The sequence below is a fragment of the Chaetodon trifascialis genome, chromosome 5 (assembly GCF_039877785.1).
Source record: "Chaetodon trifascialis isolate fChaTrf1 chromosome 5, fChaTrf1.hap1, whole genome shotgun sequence".
Lineage (NCBI taxonomy): Eukaryota > Metazoa > Chordata > Actinopteri > Chaetodontiformes > Chaetodontidae > Chaetodon > Chaetodon trifascialis.
In genome coordinates this window covers 22,149,222-22,171,949 of record NC_092060.1, presented here as the reverse complement: position 1 = coordinate 22,171,949, position 22,728 = coordinate 22,149,222, and the positions used below count along the sequence as shown (strand labels likewise).

Sequence of the window (22,728 nt, the reverse complement as noted above, 5' to 3'; positions counted from 1 at the left end):
GAAAATGAATGGGGTTTATCCAAATGTCCCTTTGCTGCCATTTAGTGAGTGCTTGTAGTAGTTATTAGTCTTAGTAGACCAAATGATGGCCAGAAACAGTATTTTGTGATTTAAGTGATTTGTTCCTAAAGAACTGGGTCCAACAACCTTCTAGAACCATTTTCTTTCCATTTTGAATGAGCGTACAAGTGTTTCCCAAAATATCGCTATATATTATGTATTATCATATAATATTATGTTGCTTGATTATGTCATTTGAACACAACATATTTGGCAGTTGATTATACCTTTTTTACAGCTCAAGTTTCCTAAAATTTCCTGCTTGCATCAGCATAAAAACATTCTGCAGCCTTTATGTGAACACAAGCAGAACGGTAGGCGTATATGATGCAGTCTGTTATGTAACTAGTGGTTAGATATAGGTCTAACAATAACACTAGCTATTATCACAGAGACACAGAGAGGTTCTGTGATATAACGCACACACAATCTTCGCATCACTTTTGACTTAGATTTAGACGTTCACTTTATTGATTAATAGGGAAATTCTTTTGTTGCAGCAGGTTAAACATACACATAAACATAAAATACATACAATAAAGAAGAATAAGGATGATTTTGAGGACACTACATAGACTTAAATTAATTTCCTGGAGACGTGTCCCCGCGACGTGAGTAACACTCGTCAGCGCACACACCCAGGGTGTAGTCTGAGCCGCTGATTCCCGCCCTGCTTCCTATCCGCCGTCAGCCCTTCATTATTCACTCACACATCAATTCTTACAACTGGCTGAGTCCTATCCGCACACTGTGAAATCACGCTGACCTCTCCGTCACAGCAGTCTCCTCCCCTTCGACGACACGCCGACCCCATGACTGACAGCAAATTTGACCAATGATGACAGGAATACCCACTCCTTCCGTATTTCATAAGCCAATCGGAACCTTGATGGGCGGTATCACCGTGGGCCTGGCATTCAGGTTTGGTTGCAAGGGTAAGCTGTGGATGGGATTTTCTGAGTTTTATTTGACATGTAATTTATTGTTCAAGCTGTAATTTATAGCACAGTATTGTTCGTACTTGTGTATGGTTGTGTCTGTTGAAATAAACAATGTCCGGTAGGTAACAGTCGTCCATTTATGCTAGCTTAGCTGTAAAGTATTCCAAGCAGAGAGAACAACGGTGATTTTCCACTATTCCAACTGTTTATTAATACTGATTAATGGCTGTATTGTCTGGTCAATAACGGCCATGTCAGCGCACGTTTGAAACTGTCAGAACATCCTAGCTGCCATTAATCTTTTTCTGTCGGTTAGTAACGTTACTATGTTATTGCTAAGTTACACGGTTGTAAGTTTGCTTTGTCTTAACAGTTGAGCCTGTTTTCAAACACAGGGCTTTGTCTATAATCGTAAAAACGCATTGTTTTTACTTTTACCGAGCTGTCCACAGCTGCCTCGAACATGTCTGTTTACATCTGTTTTACCGTTCACGACATACTGGCTTCATTGGATGCGTCCGCACGCCGCATACTAATATGACTGCTCAGGGAAACACGTGTTAAACCAAACATTTCTGCAACTTAGCGCCCGAGACATTGTGATCGACTAATTCAGTGTTGTTTACATATTGATCTACTTTCAGAAAGCATTCCCCAGCAGTGAAGTAACTTCCAGCTGAGCTGAGGAGACATCAGGACGGATACCAAACCCTACCACACCTCTTCAAGTAGTCTCCTCGACTGTTGGATACTACTTTGGAAGCGGCCAACTTGAATGTATTCTTTACCTTTGAACGGAATGGACTTTGAAAACACCTAACCTGGATGGTTCGCTGCACAAGAGTTTTTAAAAGCCTGCTGGTGGAGTTTGCCAACTTTTGAGGAGGTTATATTGAGTTTTTTTTGTGGAGGGGAACTAACTCAAAGCCAAAATGGATCAAGCCAGCGGTGGGGAGGACCCGAATAAAGCCTCCAAAAAGAAGTCCAACGAGGATGAGGGTAAAAACAAAAAGCTGGTAGGTATTCAGAGTGTCTCGGTGTGATTGCATGGAAGTAGTGTGCAGTGAACTGTCGCATACTGTAATCCCACAAGCAAGGGTTAATTTCACTCTTTAAGTACGGCTGAGACAGTTGCACTGCCCCACAGTTGCAGAAAGTTTCGCCACTCCACCTTTTTACTCCACGTAAAACTGCTCTAATAAGCCGATTGCACTGGAGGCTTAACCTTTCTAATAGTTTTACAGTTATTAGTCAGTCAGTATAATCCTCATGAAGTCAAATCAAACCAAGCCAGGTGGACGCAGTACACTTAACAAACAGCATGTTGTCAATACAGCACATTTCTGTTTAGTGCAGGATGGGGCTCAAAGAGTTATTGATGTGTTGTTATTAGTATTTAATGCAGCCCAATACAGAGGGCCTAATAGCTGTTAGAGTTGAGCAAAAGAGATACTGTTTCCCTGAGTGCTTTACTTTTGAAAGCACTCAGCGCATCATGTGATTTTTTTCTTTTCCCAGTCAATACATCTCCTGGAAGTTCTTCAAAGAGCATTCTTGTTGTGACAGTTGGACTTTAGTATATAGTTTAAAACATACACAAAGGCCTTCAGTTGTAGGATGAGTCATTGCCCAGCGTGATGTGTGTGTGCGTTCGCTTTTATGGACTGTGCATGTGATTGATAAAACTTATCCTGAACTGTGTTATCAGCACAGAAATATGACGAGGACGGTGGTTAGTAGATTACAACTGAAAACTGAATCAGCATTTGTTTCACTTATAACCTCTTTATTGGCTCGTTGTACTAGAATAGTTTATGTAGAGTGAGGAGTGTGTTTATTTAGAAAATGGGCAAACTGGAGTGTGCATCATTTGAGCTGTGCTGTCATTTAGCTATTCCTGCATGCCGTTCATTGCCTGGAAATGAGATCACAAGATTTGGGGATATGGTGGTAGTGGTGGAGGTGTTGTCTTGGACTCAGTATGAGGTCTGGATTATTCATCTCTGACAACTCAAGCTGTGCTGAAAGTTGCAGGCAAAAAATCTTGCTCTAAGTGTGTAAATGGTGTCTTAACTTAGAAGAGCATCCAAAACTTACAATCACGTGTCTTATTGGGCAACTGTAGTTTAAAGTCTTGTATTGTTCACTGACTTGGATGCAATGTAAAGCTGTAAATCTAAACTATATTCCTGAGTGTGTTAAGTGCATGTCACTGTGTACACGCTGTCGGCAGCTGTAGACACCAGTGGTTGAAAGTAATTTTCCGTGACCAAGGACAAAAAAGCTTGGCTGCTGTTGATAATCGTTTGTGCTTTTCCACAGTTGTGAGCATGGAAAGCTTGGCTGCTGTTGAACTTTCTGGCTTACCTCACCTCTCAACAGCCAGGCTTGGAGCAGCGTTGCTTTATATTGTGCCTTTCACTGAACTGTGATTGTCTGCTAATTGAAGGGATCAATCAAAAGTTTAGTTACAGCTACTGCTACTAGACAAGGATAAAAAAAGCACAGTCTAGGCTAACCGTTTCTGTTTTTGTTGAAAGTGACCAGTGAGCCTCATTGGAATGACTCAAGGGAAACGACTTTATTGACACCTCAGTTGTTTACTTAGGTGGTGCTTCTTGTTTCTCTGGTTATGCAGCTGTCCTAAAACTGAGACCATGTAAACACCTGGCATTAATGTGTCTTGGGTGATCCAGTCATAAAGGCACAGCTCTAAGTACGCCAGTTGACACTCGACATCACAGTGCATCTCCACTAGCTTCTCAAGTGCCCACTTGCGATTAGATCTCACTTTCCCGCTCTATCTTCATGTACACCATTTCCGTTTGCAAAGACCAAACACACAGCAGAAGGCAGGGGCCAACACACTAGGAAAAGGGTGGTCAGGCTGGAACAGTGATACTGGGACAAACTTGCACAATAAAAGAAACAACTCAATGTATGCATCTAATGCCAAACTTACAAGACATGAATGATTAAGCAAGCATTAAGTGTTTCTCCTCACTCAGCACAGTGTTTTTTAAAGGTGCAGTAAGCAGTTCTGGAGAAAGACAGTTGATTGTTGAGTCTCATTCCCAGGTGGCCCAGTACCAATGCTTTGGATGCAGTTCCCATGTCATGAAATACCGACCCTTTGGGTTGGCCACGAGGACCCAAAGTTTTGCTATTTGACCTTGATGAAACTTAACAATCAGCTGTCTTTTTCCAGAACTTCTTATTGCACCTTTACAAAAACACTGTGCAAAGTGAGGTTTTCATTCTGGTGCTGGTGCGAGGAACCTCACAGATTAACTGACTCATGTACTTCTTTCAGGATACAGTGACAAGTTCAGCAAAAACTGCTGTTTTTGTAAACATTATGGCCCGAACCTTAAAGGGAGTCTGGGGATATTGTGGTTTCTAGTTCATTGGTGAAATAAGTTAGAACAGGCAGCGTCTTCACAGATATCTGCTACTTTTCTTGGCAGGTAAGAGAGCCCAAGCATGTAATTTGCATTATAGTGAACCAAATGGAAATCAGACAACATGTTTGTGTGCACTCAGGCAGAAGATGTCAGTTGAGTCTTCCGTCCTTCGCTGTGCTCCAGGACACATTTGTGTATACGCTGCTGAAAGAAGGTGGCCCTGACCACCTCCGAATGTGGTCTGAGCCATCGGATTTCATTGTGTCCTCAGTGTATATTGGGTGCATTCACACCTGTAAGGATCACCTGAGACGCATGCTAATGCCAGGTGTAAACAGGGCCTGAGGCATGAGGAGGAAAAGAGTAGCACTGCTGGCTTTCAGTTCAGGAAACCAACTCAAACTAGAAATCACTGGTTTTGTTTCAACAAGATTAAAACTAAAGGAAAGTGTGACCATAATAACTGCCAGACAGGAAATCCCAGAGTAGACTGAAATGACATGCTCTCCCAGAGCTAACACAGGGTGTTGTCTTGAGAAATCCTAACAACAGCCTGCAACTCTTAAATATCCTGCCTCCTGAGTGTAATATTGTTTGCAAGGGTGTCTGGATGACGTAAGCGCTCAAATCACCAGTGAGAACTCTCAATAAGACATGTGGGTCTTGTTCGTTGAAGTGGTCTCAGGGCCTGGGCCGTTCCCTGTTGCTCAATCCTCGAAGCAGAACAGTCAGATGCAAAGGAAGCCTGAACTGTGGCCGTTGCAAAAAATCTCAACCCATCTCAACAGAGTTTGGGAGAGGAAGTCATTTTTCATCCCAGGGTGGAGTCATGACGTGTCCTCTTTTGTTTCTCCCCACTTTTTAGCTTCCCAAATATACACTTAAGCTCCAAGTTTGCAGACGTGAAAAATATGAAGTCGAACTGCAATTCAGAACAAACAAAATGTAATCCATGTTGCAAGATTCTTTGCAGGGATCTGTCAGATGATTATGTCATCTCATATTGACCACAATGTTGGTCTTTCCCAGAAATGGACAGTTTAAGATTTACTTGTACTTAGCTACTTTCAGTTTTCACCATATATGGCGCTATAGGATTATGTTCATGATGTGCAGTGCAGCTTGTGTTTCTGTGGTCCAGACACAAAGACGTGGTGATATCTATCATGAGCTTTATGACAGGGGGCGTTAATGCTGCCTTTTCACACTCAGTGCTGCCAAAAACCAAAGTACTATTTGCATGGCTAATCAGCAAAGTCAAATCAGTCTTCAGAGGAGAAACACAGAAAGCTGTATGTTTACTTTACAAGTCACTGGACAGGATTACGTCACAGCAACACCATCTGGGCTTTGGGCCTAGACTGTAGCTACCCAGCCCAGCCAAGGACATTAGAATAATACCACAGTGTTCAGAGTTCTGTTGTGTGTTGCTGCGCTTTATAATTATGTGCTTTTCTTGATGTTGTGAAAACATGATGGCCAAAAAGCAAGCAGATTGAAGAACGAGGTCCTTTTAAAGGAATTCAGAGGAGCCAGGTTGAGAGAAAAGGGAGAAAAATCAAACCTCGACATACCAGAGTAAAGGATGACTTCACACAGAACAGCATGTGGGAAAAGTGACATCAATACATCTGCATACATCTGCTGTGTGACGACTGTTGGTACAGGCTTTTTTAAGACCTGCATTCTGTGGCTCCTCTGTGTGGCATGTTTTCATTTCTTTAGTAAAGCGAGGTCCTGAGGACTTTCACATTTAGCTCAACACATAAGTATCTTATGACATGCACATATGACGTACTCTTATTATTTACACACCGCAAACCCACTGGGCCACAGACTATATATGATGTGAGGGGGAATGATATTGTTAAACAGCTTTGATGCTATTTAAGAGAAGAAGTTGTGGTAAAGTAGCAGTCACATTAAAGAATGAGCGATTCATTGAGCAGAGATTTGTGGTACGTCAGTTACTTCAGGGAGCATGTTCCTCGGGAGAGATGTTCATGCTGAAGTACACATTATATTTATCAGACTTTAGCTGCACTTCAGCAAGTTTGGAAAAGTGTGATTGCTATTCAACAATCAACACAATGTGTCATGATGAGACTTGTAATTCGTAGCCACAGAGTGGAAGTACCAATCTTCATCAACTGCAGTGTGTTTGGTCAGTAATTTGATCCTGCAATGTGATGAGTCACATGAAATGCCTGTTTCATGTTTGCTTATTACTGGCTGTGGCCGTCTGCTTTTGCTTTCTATTATGTATAGGTAAAGGAGTAAGTGTGATCAGTATCTCAAAGGTCATTTGTCAGAGTGTGAGCGAGACGGAGAGGGAAACTGGGCAGAGCCTGAGACGAGTCTTTACTCCCTTCAGCCCGAAGCTTTTCCAGCACGATTCTACTCATGAACTATAAATAGGTGTAGTAGTTGGTCAGCAGGTCTAAGTGAACATACTTGTCAAAATCAACAACTTGGTTTACATGTTAGATACCAAAGACCTCAGAAGTGATCATCTTGTGTTATCAAAAAATAAAGGTATGCAAACAAGGACAATATGTCATGAAAAAAATGGGACACTTACTTTTTGTTATGATAACTTATGTATTCATAAATATTCAGTTTGTATGGGAAGATGAACAGTAAAATAAATAAATTACTGTAGTGTGTTGATATATGCCATATTGGTGACTTTAGAATATAATGAAAAGATTGAGTGAAATACAGTGAGAGTGTGGAGCAGATTTTTATCTACTCTGGCTCGTATAAGGTCTGCTGCATCACTAGGATTTATAATATGAAATCATGGCAGCACAGTTCACAGTCGTAAGGCAAGGCACAGAGGTCCCGTGCATGTGCGTCCCTGCTCATATAGGCATTCTGGGTAATGAGAGTGGACAGACCAGCCAAACCAGCTGGACCGTGCGGATGTTAAATATAACGTGTTCTAGAGGAAAAAATGGGGATAGCGGTTGGATGTTGACACAGATTTCTGTTTAATACCAAACAGTTGGCGCTGTGGGAAGTCGGGGAATGCATGCATGTAAAAGCATCGTTCAAATGATGATCAGTACATGTACAGAAGCTAAATGTTGTAATGTAGCTCTGCTGAGGCTATGAGTGGCCTGCAGGATGACGCAGTGTTTAGCTGGTGTTTGTGCAAGTGTTAGCCAGCCCACAAACTGTTCAGAGCAGTGGTTTCCCTCCTTTTTCCTTTTCTATCATTGAGTGAACTGATGACCCCTGACTGAGTGACATATTTTATGCATACTGCATATTATATCCAGTGCATAACAATAACTGCACATAACAACCGATGAATGTGCAATTAACCAAAATAGTGAAAGCAATAAATGCTGGATTTGAATGAATTTTGAGCAGATTGTTTCCTGTGAATATTGAATCAGAGATGAGCTTTTCTTATTTTTAGGAACTTTTTTCTGTATTACATATTTTCTTTTAATATTACTTCAATTTTTAACAATCATGCACACTTAATAGGGATCTTTTTTGACAAATTTAGTGTCTTCTTCTCCCCAGTGTTTGGCCATTGTTCCATTAGCTCTGTGGCTGTTTTAACTGTGCACTTTTCTTGTGCAGGATGAGGCAGTTTAGCAGAAAGTGAATATAGCTTGTGTTCACGTCCTCATCGTGCCCTTATCCTGTGAATTTTCAAAAAATTTCTAGCTAAAAAAAACTTTAAGAACTTTAAGAATAACAATTTCATTTCGTTTTCCTAACAGAAATGCTGAGATTTAGACCTACTGTATATTTTGAACAAGATTGTCTTCAGTCCTTGAACTTAATAGGACTCATGACCCCCTGTGAAGCTTTGGAGACCCCTAGTTGGGCCTGAGACACCCACGTTTGGATCCAGTGCTTTCGAGAGCTCAGTTCATTGTGTTTTGGTTCGCTACTTGCTACATGTGCAACCCAAGTGCCAAATACTGTTTGGAGCTGGCTATAGTCTGGGAAGGTAATGGTGAAACTGTGTGGAAGTACTTTGGTTTTGAGGCGAGTGACCCTGACAAACTTGGAGGATAGCGATGATCCTGTATGCACAACATGCCACAGAGCATTATTACCGTGCAACTTTGTGTAACCACCTGAAAGCATCCACATCCCTGTCTGAGGTCTGAAGTCAGAGAGCTTGAACAACGCTGAACTGTTTGTGTTGACAGCTTTGTGTGTTGCTCTGTTCGTGGACTAGCAGCCATATTTGATATGCAAAGCAAACTGGAAGCTAGCTAACGTGACCACGTCTAGTCATGGTCTTGGCATACCAAAACATTTTTACCCTCACAGCTATGCTAGTGAATGCTGTAATTTCACCATGGTCATTTTCAGTCACTACTGAGCTTGACTGCATGTGTGTTTTTGGTGAGATTACGTGCTTTCTGAAATTTTGTTCCAATTAGCCCACAGAAAGTACAGAATAGACAACCTTTTGACCATTATAGAAAGACTGACATCAATGCAAGAACTGCCTGAAAGTTAAAGCTGACATTGTCTCAACATTGACACATTGGCAGCATCCATTATTTTTTTGTCATTTGTTATTGAAGAGTGTTTGCAATTTGTAATTAACCCTTATTAATTAAATTGTGACTTAATGATTGTAATCATGCTTGCCATTTAGTTGGTCATTAAAGTAATTAAGTCTTCAGTAATGAATGGACAGTTTAGCACAACTTAAGCACGTGGGAGAGCGTAATGGAAAGACATACACTGCAGTGCATTCATTGGTTACAGAGAAACTGTATATATGTTTTTCAGGTAATATAAAGGTATTTATCACTTAGTATTTCTCAGCTAATCATATCATGGATTTTTAAAAATATTCCATGGCCCCATACTACATTGTTTTTAACCTAGAATAACACAATCGAGCCTGCTGGAAAACACCTGAATGACAGCTAAAAGTGAGTCTCCCAGTTTGACTCTCCATTATAATGTCCTTTGTGGTTGACATCAACAAAACAAATTTTTACCACACCTAAAGCGCCATTCTGATCCGGTGTATTTTCATCAGGAGCGAGCCTTAGTTTTCATGATTTTTGTCCACATCATCCAGCTGTGCTACACATTTGAAAAGAGGACATTTTTGTGGGTACTGCTAGGCAACAGTGTTATTAACCTTCGTGCAGCTGACAGTATCACGTTGTGAATCATGTTTAATGGCGCAGTGTGCCGTTGGAAGCTGTGGCGTTTGAAGCTTCTGACGCTTTGATACGTGAGCTTTAGGGAAGCTTCAGGGATCATTTCAGGTCATGTTAGCATGTGGTTAGTACAGGTTGCCAGCTTGTCACACACTGGCACTTCTGTATTTTGTGTATCTGTTGTTTGGTCAATCAAAGGTTTTTGCCATGAAGTCCTGCCTCCATGTGCTGCATTGTTTTTTTTTCCAGGTTTACATCATGCATTATTGAGGGAATATAACTGCGATTGCATCGGGGAGACGTGTGAGAAATGGCAGGAAATAGACCACATGTGAGTCTTTTAAAGGCATTCAGGAAGTTGGGGAGAGGAAGCTTGGACAGGGGAAATGGTGAAGAATGCTTTAGTCACACAGTGGAAGAAACTGACAGACTCACTGCTCTAATGTCACTATCTGGGATGAGCCCGTAACTTAAGAATGAGACATTTATTTGGCTGCCTCACTTACGTATTATAAAAGCCTGTGTAAGGCCCATTTTGTGCATCAAGACACTTGTGTTTTTCCTGTGTAACAATGCACAAATCAGCTTTTAATTTGTTCTTGTTTGCATCTAGTAATTTGATGATTCATGAGTGGTAGACTGTGTTTTGACTCAGCAATTGCAGAGTCCGATTAAGGCCAGGATGAAGGGATTTCCCAGCTCTTGTGCTTGTGTTCTATTGAAGGAGGAGGAGGAGGAGGAGGAGGAGGAGGTGCTTTCCCTCTTGCTACATTTACTGAGAAGAGTGGTTTGTCATCACCACTGCTGTGTTTTAATTTGATGTATTTGTCAGTGTGAGTTAGAGATCAGGCTTTGGTGGTTTGTTTGACAGCAGCAGTCACGCTGCTTTAATCAGCAGCAGTTGCAAATATGAGACAGAATGTGTTAATTTGCTGTGATATACGGCGCATAGACTGTGTCCCAGAAGAATGTGCTGAAATGCAAGTCTCCCCAACAGTGTACGCAGAGATTAAAGCAAGCTAATCATATCTTTGAATTGATTTGTGGAAAAAAAATGTCAAGTGGGACGCTGAAAAGAGGTCAGTGCAGGAAGACTAACAGGCTGACAGCGTAGACTTGACGCACTGCTTGATACATGTCTAATGAGAAAGGCTTGACACAGGGATATCATGAGTCATCTTTTTTTAAATCTGAAAAGACTCCCTCTTTGTGCGAAAGGTGTAATCGCTACATTGATGAATACAGCGGTATTTTTTCAGGCATTGGAGTTTGGCTGAAACATTTATCTTGCTAGCACTCAGCTTACAGATAACAAGGTCATGAGTTCACATGTTTTTGTACATGTAAGCAATAACAGGAAAAAGAATAGAATAGATGAATAGATGTGAACAATGCACAGCTGGATTTTAAACTGTTGCCAAACCACATCAGAATAATAACGGTGACATGGTTGCTAAAGTTGTCTTTGCTGGATTTCTTATAATAGCCTGCGTAACATAAATGACATTTCTCTGTGACGCCATGACTAATTTAAGAAAGTCTCTGTACACTGACATTTCCAGCCTTTCTCACTAATCTCAACTTTTGTAATGGCTGCGTATCATGCTAACCCTCAAGGGTACAGTACTAGAAATTTGCTTTCAACAGAGGCAGATAACCTGAGGGCAGCGCTGTGCTAGTCTGCAGTCACATGGCCAGGCCATCCACTGTGGAGCCATTCAAATCTTAGCTCTACTGGCTTTTGTATGCTTCCCCTTTTCAATAGATGCTGTTTTAGGAAACTGTAAACAGCACCAGCACTCTCCTGAAATAAAGCTACCACAGTCCCATGCCCTTTTAAAGGCACTTCAGCTCTCCCAGAAATCGACTGCATTCTTTGCTTTCTTCTCCTTCTTCTTCAGATTAATTACATGTTGAGAAATGTTTGTGGAACTTATTGGAATCAGCCTGTCAATACCTAATTTATTTGTTAAGGAGAACAACTTGACATTCTGCGCGTGATTAAATTGTTTCCATCCTAATCCGAGAGGACGTGTGTGCCATCACGGTGAATGCGAATGATGGATTTTTCTGTGCTGGGATAAGAGGCTGTGGCACTGCTTAAAGCCACAACACTGTGCACCCTGCGTGCTGTTTGAGCACTCAGTCCATCAGTCTATACTTTACTCCCATTTGTGTTGGCTGACTCACAGACAGATGTGCTGTGAAGTGGGTATCTCTATTTAAACTGCAGGTAAAAGTGGCTCAGCTCACATTTATTTATTTTTCGGCGATCTGAAAAAGCACATCCAATCTGACATCACCAGTTCTGATTTGGACCACTTTTCCATGCCCCCATAGCTGTGATACGTAGCTGATTTGTGGCAGTGGAAGCTCTCTGGTGCTTCAGGAAAGATTGAGTGCATTGTGAGTGTGCAATTATTTTGAATGTTGCTACCATGCAAATAGAAACCAATTTATACATTTTCTGTTAACGAGTGGGGTAATAAGTGGTTGTTTTGATTTGTTAATTGCCATTCATTTTAATGATGAATAGTCAATCATTCATTAACAATATGCATCCCCAGCATGCGATTTTGTTGTCAAGAAGCAGGTTTATCTCGATTTGTGGAGTAAGAAAAAAATTACCTGCCGTGGATTTTACTTTGCAAAGCTATTCAGACAGCTCATTGTAGGTCCGTGTTGGAACGGGCCCTAGAGCAGTGGAGATAAAAACATCAACCAACGTTTGAATAAAGATGAGACTCAAGGCTGTAGTGCAAATATAACCAGATGTTTATTGTCATTTAACGTTCAGGAAGAATTATTTACATAGTGTGAGAGAAAACACTGGGAGGGGGCATCTGCATTCCTATCCGGCTGCTGAAGTCAGTTTTTATAGTCAATACATTCTAAATGGATAAATGCTCCCAGGTATTGTTTGGATATATGTCACATGAAACGCTCGGAGTAAATATGGTCTTAATGTGTCTTTGGGGCTCGTCGCTCCCTCTTCTCTGCTCTGCCTGAAAAGGCCGTTCTCACAGTGCAAACACACAGATTAATTTGATAGATTTTATCGGGGAGGATAAATGTTACTTTCACGCTTTCATAAATCTTTTGTTGCGGCGTAGGCCTTGCTGTGCACCACCTCTCTGAGTTTACAGAGACAGCCATTGAGAAGACTTTGTAACAAGATTAATTTAGACAAATTGATTCGTTTAGACTGCGTCTAATTCAGTTACTCGCTTGGTATTTGGTGCTGTCTGATACCACTCCTCCAAAATTGAGCATTATACTGGTGATGCTGTACATCCTGTCTGGTTATACGAGAGGCAATTATGTTATTCCGATGTTTATGGCTACGATGAGCAAACATTAGTCTCTCATGCCACGTACAAGAAAGTGGCACAGGCCAAAGGGCTGGAAGCTGCAAGTTTGTATTGCACAGCAGGAGTTTGGTGGAAAAAACACCTTTTTGAGTTCCTTCATTTAATACATACAGTATCTTTCAGATGAAGGTATAATAATGCCAATCTGTTGTTAAATCTGAATTTGTTAGTGTCCTGGACAAAGCTCCACACCTTTTTCTAGTAAGAGCTCTGGTGCACCCTGTTGAAATGTGTAAGAGCAGCAGCTCAAATTTAGAGGCCCTTTATGTTGACATTCAGAACAAAAAGATTTTTTTTCCTTTTTCCACATTAGATTTTTGTTTCCGATCTGTGATTTGATAATGAGATGCAGACATGTATCTGCTGTCACTGCTGTGCATCAGACTCGCTCGTAATCATTATTCAAGCCGTGCTGTGAGTGTTGTGAATAACGGTTGTCCCCTCACATTATGGTTAGCTGTTTTTTAAATGTGTCATCACTTCTGTTTTTTTCTGCTGAGTGGTAAATGTCTGCCTCAGAAAAGGCTGTAGGAGTTTGAGGTGTGTTGCGATCACTGCATGTGCCTCTGCATCCTTTATGCTCATGCTTTCACTCTGCTTTGGGATGCTTTTGTGTTTATGAGCTGTGGCGAGTAGGACAAAAACAGGAGTCTTCTGTTTTGTGTGTTTCATCTCCATGTAATGTACTCCTTCACTTTTCAAGTTATCTTTAATTGCACATAAACAATATAAGCTACTGAAATTAGTAATGCATTAGAAAACCCACACTGCAAAGTGGTATTGTCAGACTAACAATCCGAATTATCCAGACCACTGTACAGTGCTGATGTAGGGGTTTCTGAATGTTTGTTTTATTTCTAGGTCGTCACTCCTGACTGAGGCTACAAAGTTCCTGTGTAATCAGTTTCATTTCCACATCGCACATTATGCATCAACACTATTTATTTTCCCCCCGGGGACATGCGTAAATCTGAATCGGTAACACTTATGTAAAACCTGATTTCGTTGCTAATTAACAGCCAACCGTTTGGAAGCATCAACACTGTTGCAGTGACAAGTCACATGCTTTTACATAGCATACTTTCCTTTTTAGTGAAGAAATCTCGGCCATTCACTTTGCTTGTTGCTCTTTATTACTCCTTTTGCTGTCGTTGGGTGCAAAGTTTAAATGCAGTGAACAGTTTTCGGCTGCTCCTGTGTCTAACAGCTCTCTGGTGTCAGTCACTATTCTGATGAGTTAATAATAGTAGTATTGTATGATGGTTCTGAGCAGTGTCTGTCAGATGTCTGTCATGCAGCTCCAGTCCTTTTGTCCTGAATTGTTAATGTTTGCAGCAATGAAATGCGCTTTATTTCAATGAATCCAGCAGGGAGAGGAAAGGAAATGTGTGGAATCGTTATTAGGTAGTTTAATACATTATTAAGTGTTACTTTTTGTGACAAACAACTTTGGAGTTTATGAAATAAACGAACACCTAGAGATTTTCTGCTATGAAAACCCAACCTGACTGTTGAGCTACTTAAGTGTACTTACCAGTGTGCGAGGCTAATTAAAATCTCGCAGCTCTTCTAGGAGCTTTGGGAATTTTCTTTTTTTCCTCCAGGAAATGAGACTTTCTGCCACAAGCTGAAACCAGTTGTGAGTGCTGCTAACGTTTACTAGCCTTTAGCTGAAGCGAGCAGTTGATTAAACAGGGACACAAGGTAGTTTCATGAAGTTTCCGAGGACTGTCAGGAGCGCATTGCTTCGCACTCCTAACTGCCAACCGTGGCTGGCTCCTAGTAATCTTTTGTTATTATTAGAACTAATTAAAGTAAAACCTAATTTCCTTCTAAACTCGTTTTACAGAGCCATCGTGGCTACTGATTTTATAGTGATAGTTCCAGTGAGTGAGTTAAAATGACATCATACAGATGGTCTAGTTAAATTGGTTGGGAATAGCGGGCGTTGCTATTAAAAAGCTGTGCAGTGGTAACCAATTTGAAACAAAATTGGTACTATGTCCATCTTGGATGAAAATCTATTTCATGTGGCACCTGGTGGAATCTTGTAATAAAACTAAGTGTAATGGAAGGATATGTCTGCGCGAGTTAATGTAATATTAACATTAATTGCAGTTTGTAATATTAATTTTAAAAGTTATTGTGTGAATTAGCATACTGGTATGTTTTCGTGTCCCCAAATTGACTCAAGTTGCGGGATATTGCTTTGTGTTTTCATTTTTAAGGATCTACATGGAGTCATAATCATATTTGATTAAGGAGGGACCCAGAGCTAATTTGATTAGGTTATTTAGAGGAATATGCATTTGGTAATAAACATTTATTATGATGAAAAAGTTTACTTTAATAAGCGGGAGAAGCCCAGAGGACATGCGAGCTTAATTGTTAGATGTTAAATTGCGTTGTTGCGATGTTGCCAAGATAATGGGCAAGGAAAGGCCCTCAAGTCAAGGCAATTAACCAAACAGTGGTTTGATTGTTGTTAAATTGATTAGAAAATGTTTAAGTACTCCATTTGAAAATTAGCTATTGTTTCACGCAGTTTTAGACTGCAAGAGAATGCTGGGCTTAATGATACATACGCTCGGAGTTAGAAATGGGAAAAAGTTGTTGCTCAGGTCAAATTCTTAAGCTTTACAGATGTTGTGGCAACTCGTGTAGCGAAATTAAAGGCCATGAATGACGGTGAAACACACACCGGGACGCCTCAGGCGGAGCTCTCTTTGCATAATGCCGTGTGAATGTGACATATTTGTTATCCAGACTGGAAATAACAGCTTGGGCAAGACATGAAGCCTGCACATAGAGACTGAAGCTTTGTTTTCAGTGGTTCATGGCTTTATCTCCCAACTGTTGATCAGTTGTTGCGGAGAAAACTAGTGATAGATATGGTAGTTTGAGTGTCTGCTCGGTGTTGCCCACAGCGACAGCTGATGAAGATGCACAAAGGGAGGTGCAGGTTAGAGCCAGTCTGTTTGCTCGCCCCAGCATCAGTGGTTTCCTGATTAGACTAGTGGAGAAATCTGCGGCTGGAGGCAGGCTTTATGGCCATCACCACCCCACATCTCCCTGCTCATTAGTACTTCACAGCCTAGCGCCACAGCATATGGCAGTGTTGCTTCTGCTTCCCATTTGAGGTGTGTTTCAAATGGCTGTCCCTTGCCGAGTCATAAGCTTTTGGCAGTAACCTGTCTGACTGTGTCTGAGATGAAGATAAAAAACTGTAGTAAAGAGAAGCGGTGGTTTTAATTTTGCTTTATGAGATATTTGTAACATTTTGTGAGGGTGCTAAGATTTGTATTTAAAAATTGGGAATTTCTTTGTTTGGAGTTTATAATGACATTAAATAAAGAAGAATGATTTGATCACTGTCACTACAGGACATGCTCTTCAGAACTCGCCTTGTGAAAGTGTATTATTTTTGGGATACACAAACCTTAAACCAAGCAGCACTAACCTGCATGTTCTCAATGGGCGTTGTGATAACTGTATCTGCTCATTATATCTGCTGCGGCTGTGGGATTATAGGTGCTTTATGATTTTCTGGTTTTGTTTGGTACGTGTCTTAAAGTGTGTGTGCTTGGGATGTTCACTCTTGACCACACGTTTAAGTTTACATACATTACAAACAAACATTACAAAAACACCTATTATTTGGGATCATCAAGTATTGTCACATCCTGCACATGTACAGTTTCCAGGGTATGCTCATAGCCTCAGTGAGGAATAACACAGTGAGAATGGACCAGTGCTCGCTGTGAGACATTCACTGCCCTTTCTGTCTTCTCTGATGTGCACAAGTGTATTTGTTGTCTGGAATCTTTGACTTCTGAGAGCACAGTGAGACAGCATCCAGAGGACACTGTACATGTGAACACGCCTCCGATGGGATACATACTGCACACTTTGCGGTGTTGTCATTTTCTGTTGGATCTTGTTTTTCACACTGTGCCCTCCCTCCAACAGAACATACACATAAAAACATTGGCTGACGATATGGTAAGGTGCTCGGTTTAATTTTGGTGTGACTAGTTTTGTTTTACATCTTATCATGTTTTGTCAGAGCTGCATGGGATTTCTAACTGAAATATGTGGATGGGTCAGATGTGCGAGAAACAAGTTAATGGAATTGATTTTTTAACCAAACATAACATGAAAAACTGAAGACTGGGTTGCATGTAGTGTTACTATTCAGTGTTTTTGTATGGTAACACATTAACACATTAATATTTAGCACCACGAATATCCTAAATTTTTCATTATGAACAAATTCTAGCCCTTAGCATCGAGACTTTTGTAAGCAGCTCATAGATCATTTAGTGTGCAGTTATCAGTAGCACTTCCTATTAGATGCCTGAGGCTTTTTTAATACCCTTAGTTAACAAATAGCCTAAGTTTGACATTTACAAGCTCATGCATTATTGCTTTAATTTCAGAATGTACGATGCACTCTCGACATGCAACTGCAGCTATCAGGAATTATCTGTTTTTTTGTTTCACATACAATATGTTTGGTCCATCCAGTAATATTTCAGAAAACTGATATGAGTGACATCATGTTTATCTTTCCATTTAATATATATATATATATATATATATATATATATATATATATATATATATATATATATATATATATATATATATATATATGTTTTTTTCATCCAGCATGTCCTCTCCATTCCATTTTACTAAATATGACTAACACTCACTAGTTGCATGCAGTTCATGAACTTTTTCTGCTTTCACACTAAACTTCACTATATAACAAGGAAACTCAAGTGAACTTCACAGATCTTATGACGGCGAGCTTAAGTTGCTATTGTTTGCCTAAACTATTGTAATAACACAAGCACAAAACAGGTAATCCAGTGGGTATGACGGTAAGTAAAGTCCTGATAAGTTTCATACAGTATGTTATGTCCATGTTGGAAACTGTTTCAAACGTAAAAAAATAGATAAAAAAAGAATTACTGTTTAATGAAAACTGTAAAAATTTAGCTTTTTGTTGTTTCTAGCCTCACATGACGTTCTAGAGGTGGCGATTGCCGTTGGTCCGTTTGTCAGTTCAACACTATTGAATGGATTGCATGATGAGCAAATTCATTCCTTTCACAGGAAAACCCTTTTTTTTAACATTGGTGACCACGTTTCCACAAAATACCCCAAAACCTCAGTAGTGGCTTACCACTTCCTCTGCCACCAGTAACAGCCCAATAATAATGACAAACACCTTCATGCTCACCAAAGAGTGAAAACCTTTGATTTAGGCAACAGCATAGCTCAACTTTTTCTTTTTCCCCATTAGTGGAAAGGATGTAATAGTGCCAAAATTTATCTCTCTGAATCGTTGTTCTGAGAATTTTGTGTTCTAATGTTACGTCATGAACGTCACAGCCTCATGACCTCACAGCACCCCACCTATGTGACTATAGACATCTTCTCTATATGTTCTGTTTTTAATTTTTTTAAAGTAATGACACCAAGGCTTAATAACAGGCTTGCACTTGTCATCTCGTGGTAGGTCCTTGTTCTGTCCCCACCCTGTGCAGTAATACACCTCACAATGCCATATTGTGTAAAGCTTCACCAGAGTTGCGTATGATGAGGTGTGTTACATGTTGGGTGTGGTCAGTGATGCATATGTCATACATACAAAATTTAATCTGGAATTATTCTTTAATGACTTGCAAGGATTCTGATGAATGTGAAGCAAAATCAGCAGCTCTCTTGCATTTTATTCCCTTTTTTTTAACTCAATTTCAATTCAGTTTTATTATGTAGCACCAAATCAGAACAGAAGTTGTCAGAGGACGCTTTCCATATAGAGCAGGTCATACTCTTTGATCTACAGAGGCCAATCAATTCCCCCATGAGCAAGCACTTGGCGACAGTGGGAAGTAAAAACTTAGGCTTTTAACAGGCAGAAACAGGCAGAAACCTCAAGCAGAATCAGGCTTTGGGTGGGCGGCCATCTGCTAACTTTTGCCAGCAGGAACTTTAACTGTAACAAAAATGTGTTTACTATAAATTGTGGTCAACAGTGTCCTCTGAAAGCAAGAGAGAGAACAACTGTTTGATGTTTGGGAACATTAAATTCAGGTCACAGGCAGTTTAAACCAATCTTTTTTCAAAAAATCTGGCTTTTTGTCAGTATAAATCAGCAATAAACAATGAGCTTTGTGCTTGGCTAAGTCTAAACATGCTTTAATATCTCATGCACTCTGTTTTCTTTCAGCGTGATCGTATTACCAGTTTCAGGAAAACAGGGATGAAGAAGGAGAAGCCCCTCATACAGCACCCAACAGATCCCCTCTCTACCCAGGCTGAACTGCCTGTTCCTCAGCCCCTTTTCGACGACCGCTCCATGAACCTCTCAGAGAAGGAGATCATTGACCTCTTTGAGAAGATGATGGTGAGCTTTGTGCTTCTCTTACATCGTTTCCCCTGCGTAGGGTCATGTGTAGCACTCAACAACAGTTTTATTACAGCTGCCGCAGAATAATAAATAATGAGCATTCTATTATGAAAGCTTAAATTGATTCATAAATCTGTGCAAAGAGGCACATAAGTAGAGGAACAGAGCTGCTGTTGTGAGTGTTGGTGAAGAGGAGTTTGACAAGGCAGAAAGTTAAGTTTGAAAAGCGTTTTTATATCAATATATATTACCCACAGATCACCATGCGCCCTTGTTTTACTGCTGATGAGACTGTTTTGTAGTTAACAACGCTTTTCCAGCCATGTAAAAGGATGATGATAATGAAATTACTGCTTTTCAAAGCTCTCCTAGTTTTATGCAACATCTAAAAATTGTTTGTCGTTTCACTATATAATCTGTCCTGATAAAATTCTCCCATCAAGATATCAAGGTTTACAGTTCTTGTGACAAAATGAACAAATTAAACTTTACCAAAATTTATCACAGCCTTACATCTGAAACCAGGTTGTGATTTTTGCATCCACCTCCAACATCTACCTGGCAGTAGTTCCTCATAGGACACTGATTGGTGCGAATGAATATCATGCAGCAACAAGTGCATAACTTGAAGCCTTTTTAGATGAATTCTCGTTTCATTTGATCTTGTGAACCCTTTTGCCTTGCAAGGTAAGTTTGCATCTGCATACTCTTAAATAATCCAAGACCCAGTAATACTAGTGTGCTTGTCAACATCTGCATCCACAAACAAAGCTCCAGAGATGATTATAGCTGTGGAACCCATCAGTGCTTAGCATCCAGAGGTCCAGGATGAAAATCCCTCATGTAACTGAACGATATAAATATTGTGCAGGTTAAAGTCCTCACAAATGAATAGCTGTATAATGGCAAACACAACTCCCACAGTGACATGAAACAGTGCCCTCTCATGAGGTTACAGAGGACCTCTTCTTTGATGACTGACCCTGATTAGAGGTTCAAAACATGTCAAATAAATTCACAAATATGTTATTCAATGATTCATTTTTGGAGCATGTGCAATGCTGCAAAGGTTTTACACAAATAGAGTATTTAATAATTTAACGATTTATCCAAAATAGAACTGAGATAAATATTGTATTTCTAATACAGATAAGTGCATTTGGCATTCAGATGTTAAGCTTTTGTGAGGCAGGGCCCTGCCTACGTATTCCCTAGGTCACTGTCAGGAGAGCACCAAACTTTGAAATTCACTTCGCACTCATCTGTGGGGTCAAAGCTCTGTCACACTTGTGATTTTCTCCATTGAAATGCATTTTTGGCTTTATGTACTGCAGGATTGAAATCTAACAAAAAGCTTTCAGCCCATCTCTTTGAAGTGGGGAGCTGAATTACTCTGGCTTCATTGCATAGGTCGTGTGTACTATTGTGGATAATGTCTGAGAGTGTGTGTGTGAGTGTAGTACGGTGCCTGCCTTTCCTTTTTTCTCATACAATGGTCTTTATTGCCAGGGCCAGAGAAATGCGACCAGTGCTCCTGGTTTTCATCAGGCGACTGCTCAGTGTTTTTTTGCCTGGGTGCTCATCCCTGTCACTCAGTTCACCTCTCAATTACTATGTTTGTGCTCACAGCGGCGTGACATTAAACCCAGACTTCAATTTGCTCAGTGACAGATGACACAGAAGGCATGTTTGCTGGTCTGACATTTGACAGGCCTTGACACTTGTGGTTGGGAAGTGTAATTACAGTAATGAAATCAAAAAGAAAAGGGTTATTTACTTATGTACTTTTGAAGCCACCACTATTTGCTCTCAGACTGTAAACTTTTCTGCTTTGATTTAGCAAACACAGAAATGACAGGAGTGGGTAGTTTCTTTTGATGCTAGTAACTTCTCTTCGACATCAATCCGTCTTTTTCATCTCGCCATCTTTTTTTTATGTCATGCACATATACATTTTTAGTTGTTCTCTTTGTCTTTACACCCATTCTGTTATTGATTGTTTTCGCGATGTTACATGGTGCTGCCTTAGAAGTCTAGCCCGCTTCAAATGAGGGGATGACCCATACCATATTATTGAGACCACCTACTGTGCATTAATGAGGAGAAAGTGAAAATATTTTTCTCTGGAAAGTGGCTTACACATTGCACTGTGTATCTCAAAGCCTAAATAGCACATCGCCTATTACTGAAAGGTCATCAAAGGGATCTGGGAAAATACAGGAAGAAACACTCAGTCAGTGGGGAGGACAACCAAATGAACTCTTTCTATAATTTTTTTGAAGCTAGCCATTGAGAGCAGAAGTATATTCATGTAAATGCATGTAAAAACATTTACTTCCAGCACTGCCATTAGAAGGATGTTGTGTATGTTTTTACTCAGTGTGCCCTGTCAACGGATTTCCCAAGATGTGCACAGCTGGAATCCAGAGCCCCTCATCAAAATGCACAACAGTAAATCCGCTGATGAAATGTCCGGCATTTGCATCTCACTAAGGAGGCAGCTGTGTTGCGGTGGCAGACGCCGATCCAAGAGGTTCACAGTAGCACACAAAATAACGTGTGAACTAATTTCACCAGCATTCAGTAAGATGGGAAGCCTTTGCATTACAAATCCCTTTCATCGACTCTTTATTGTCTTTCAAATGATCATTAACGGACAGTGGAGGTGGGGTATCTGGTGAGGTCAGATTCATGAACTTGTCCTCTCCATCCAGACAAAAATCTCCCTAACGGCGTGATTTTATGTCAATAGTTGCTGCATCGCGGCACTTAAACTCATCTGTGCTAATGTGGCTATTAGCAGTCTTGACATTATTACACAAATGATGCTTTTACTTGTCTGTAAGCATGAAAAACTCCAAGAGCGTGGCATCCTTACTTGGGATTGATCGAATTGATTTGATTCCAGTGTCAGTTTGTCCCATTCTTTAGCGTGCCTTCTCATTGGTAAGAGTGGTGTATGGTATTGAGGTTTCTAGCAGAGACAGAGGGCCAGTGAAAGAAGAATGTCACACTGCAGTGCTGCTGTGGCTAGTTTGAGATTTTATGTGCCTCTCTATGCGCCATTGTCAGGATGAACACTCCCAGTAATAAGCTCCTATGTGATCCCTCAGCAGTTACACTCTGCACCAGGACATTAAAACCAGCCCACAGGAGAGTTACTGTGTGTGTGCCCTTGCACACGCGGATCAGACTTGAGGGTAGTGGACAAAATAATTGATTTGTCACAGTTGAATCAAAACATTTTTTATACGTCTTCTACTTTTCTTAGATCCACTTTTCCTCAAAGCGTGGACTCCTCATATCCATTTCAGCCTCAGACATATTTGATGGCAGCCATTAATTGCTCTTCTCTGTGATTTGAAGCCCGTGGCA

The 22,728-nt window shown here is 40.5% G+C and overlaps 1 protein-coding gene across 8 annotated transcripts in view; it reads left to right on the top strand.

Annotated features, from left to right (window-relative positions):
• Positions 1–948: 948 nt before the first annotated feature.
• The window catches only part of diaph2 (diaphanous-related formin 2), a 377,012-nt gene continuing 355,232 nt past the window's right edge, over positions 949–22,728 (top strand). For 2 of the 8 annotated variants that reach the window (XM_070962301.1, XM_070962306.1), the window contains exons 1-4: positions 956–995; positions 1,646–2,017; positions 16,902–16,934; positions 19,174–19,350. In XM_070962301.1, coding sequence (XP_070818402.1) covers positions 1,934–2,017; positions 16,902–16,934; positions 19,174–19,350 — 294 coding nt within the window. In that variant the 5' untranslated portion in view covers positions 956–995; positions 1,646–1,933. Of the gene's footprint in view, positions 1,120–1,645; positions 2,018–16,901; positions 16,935–19,173; positions 19,351–22,728 lie in introns of those variants that run through there. The other 6 variants (XM_070962307.1, XM_070962304.1, XM_070962309.1 and 3 more) reach the window with 4 other exon arrangements.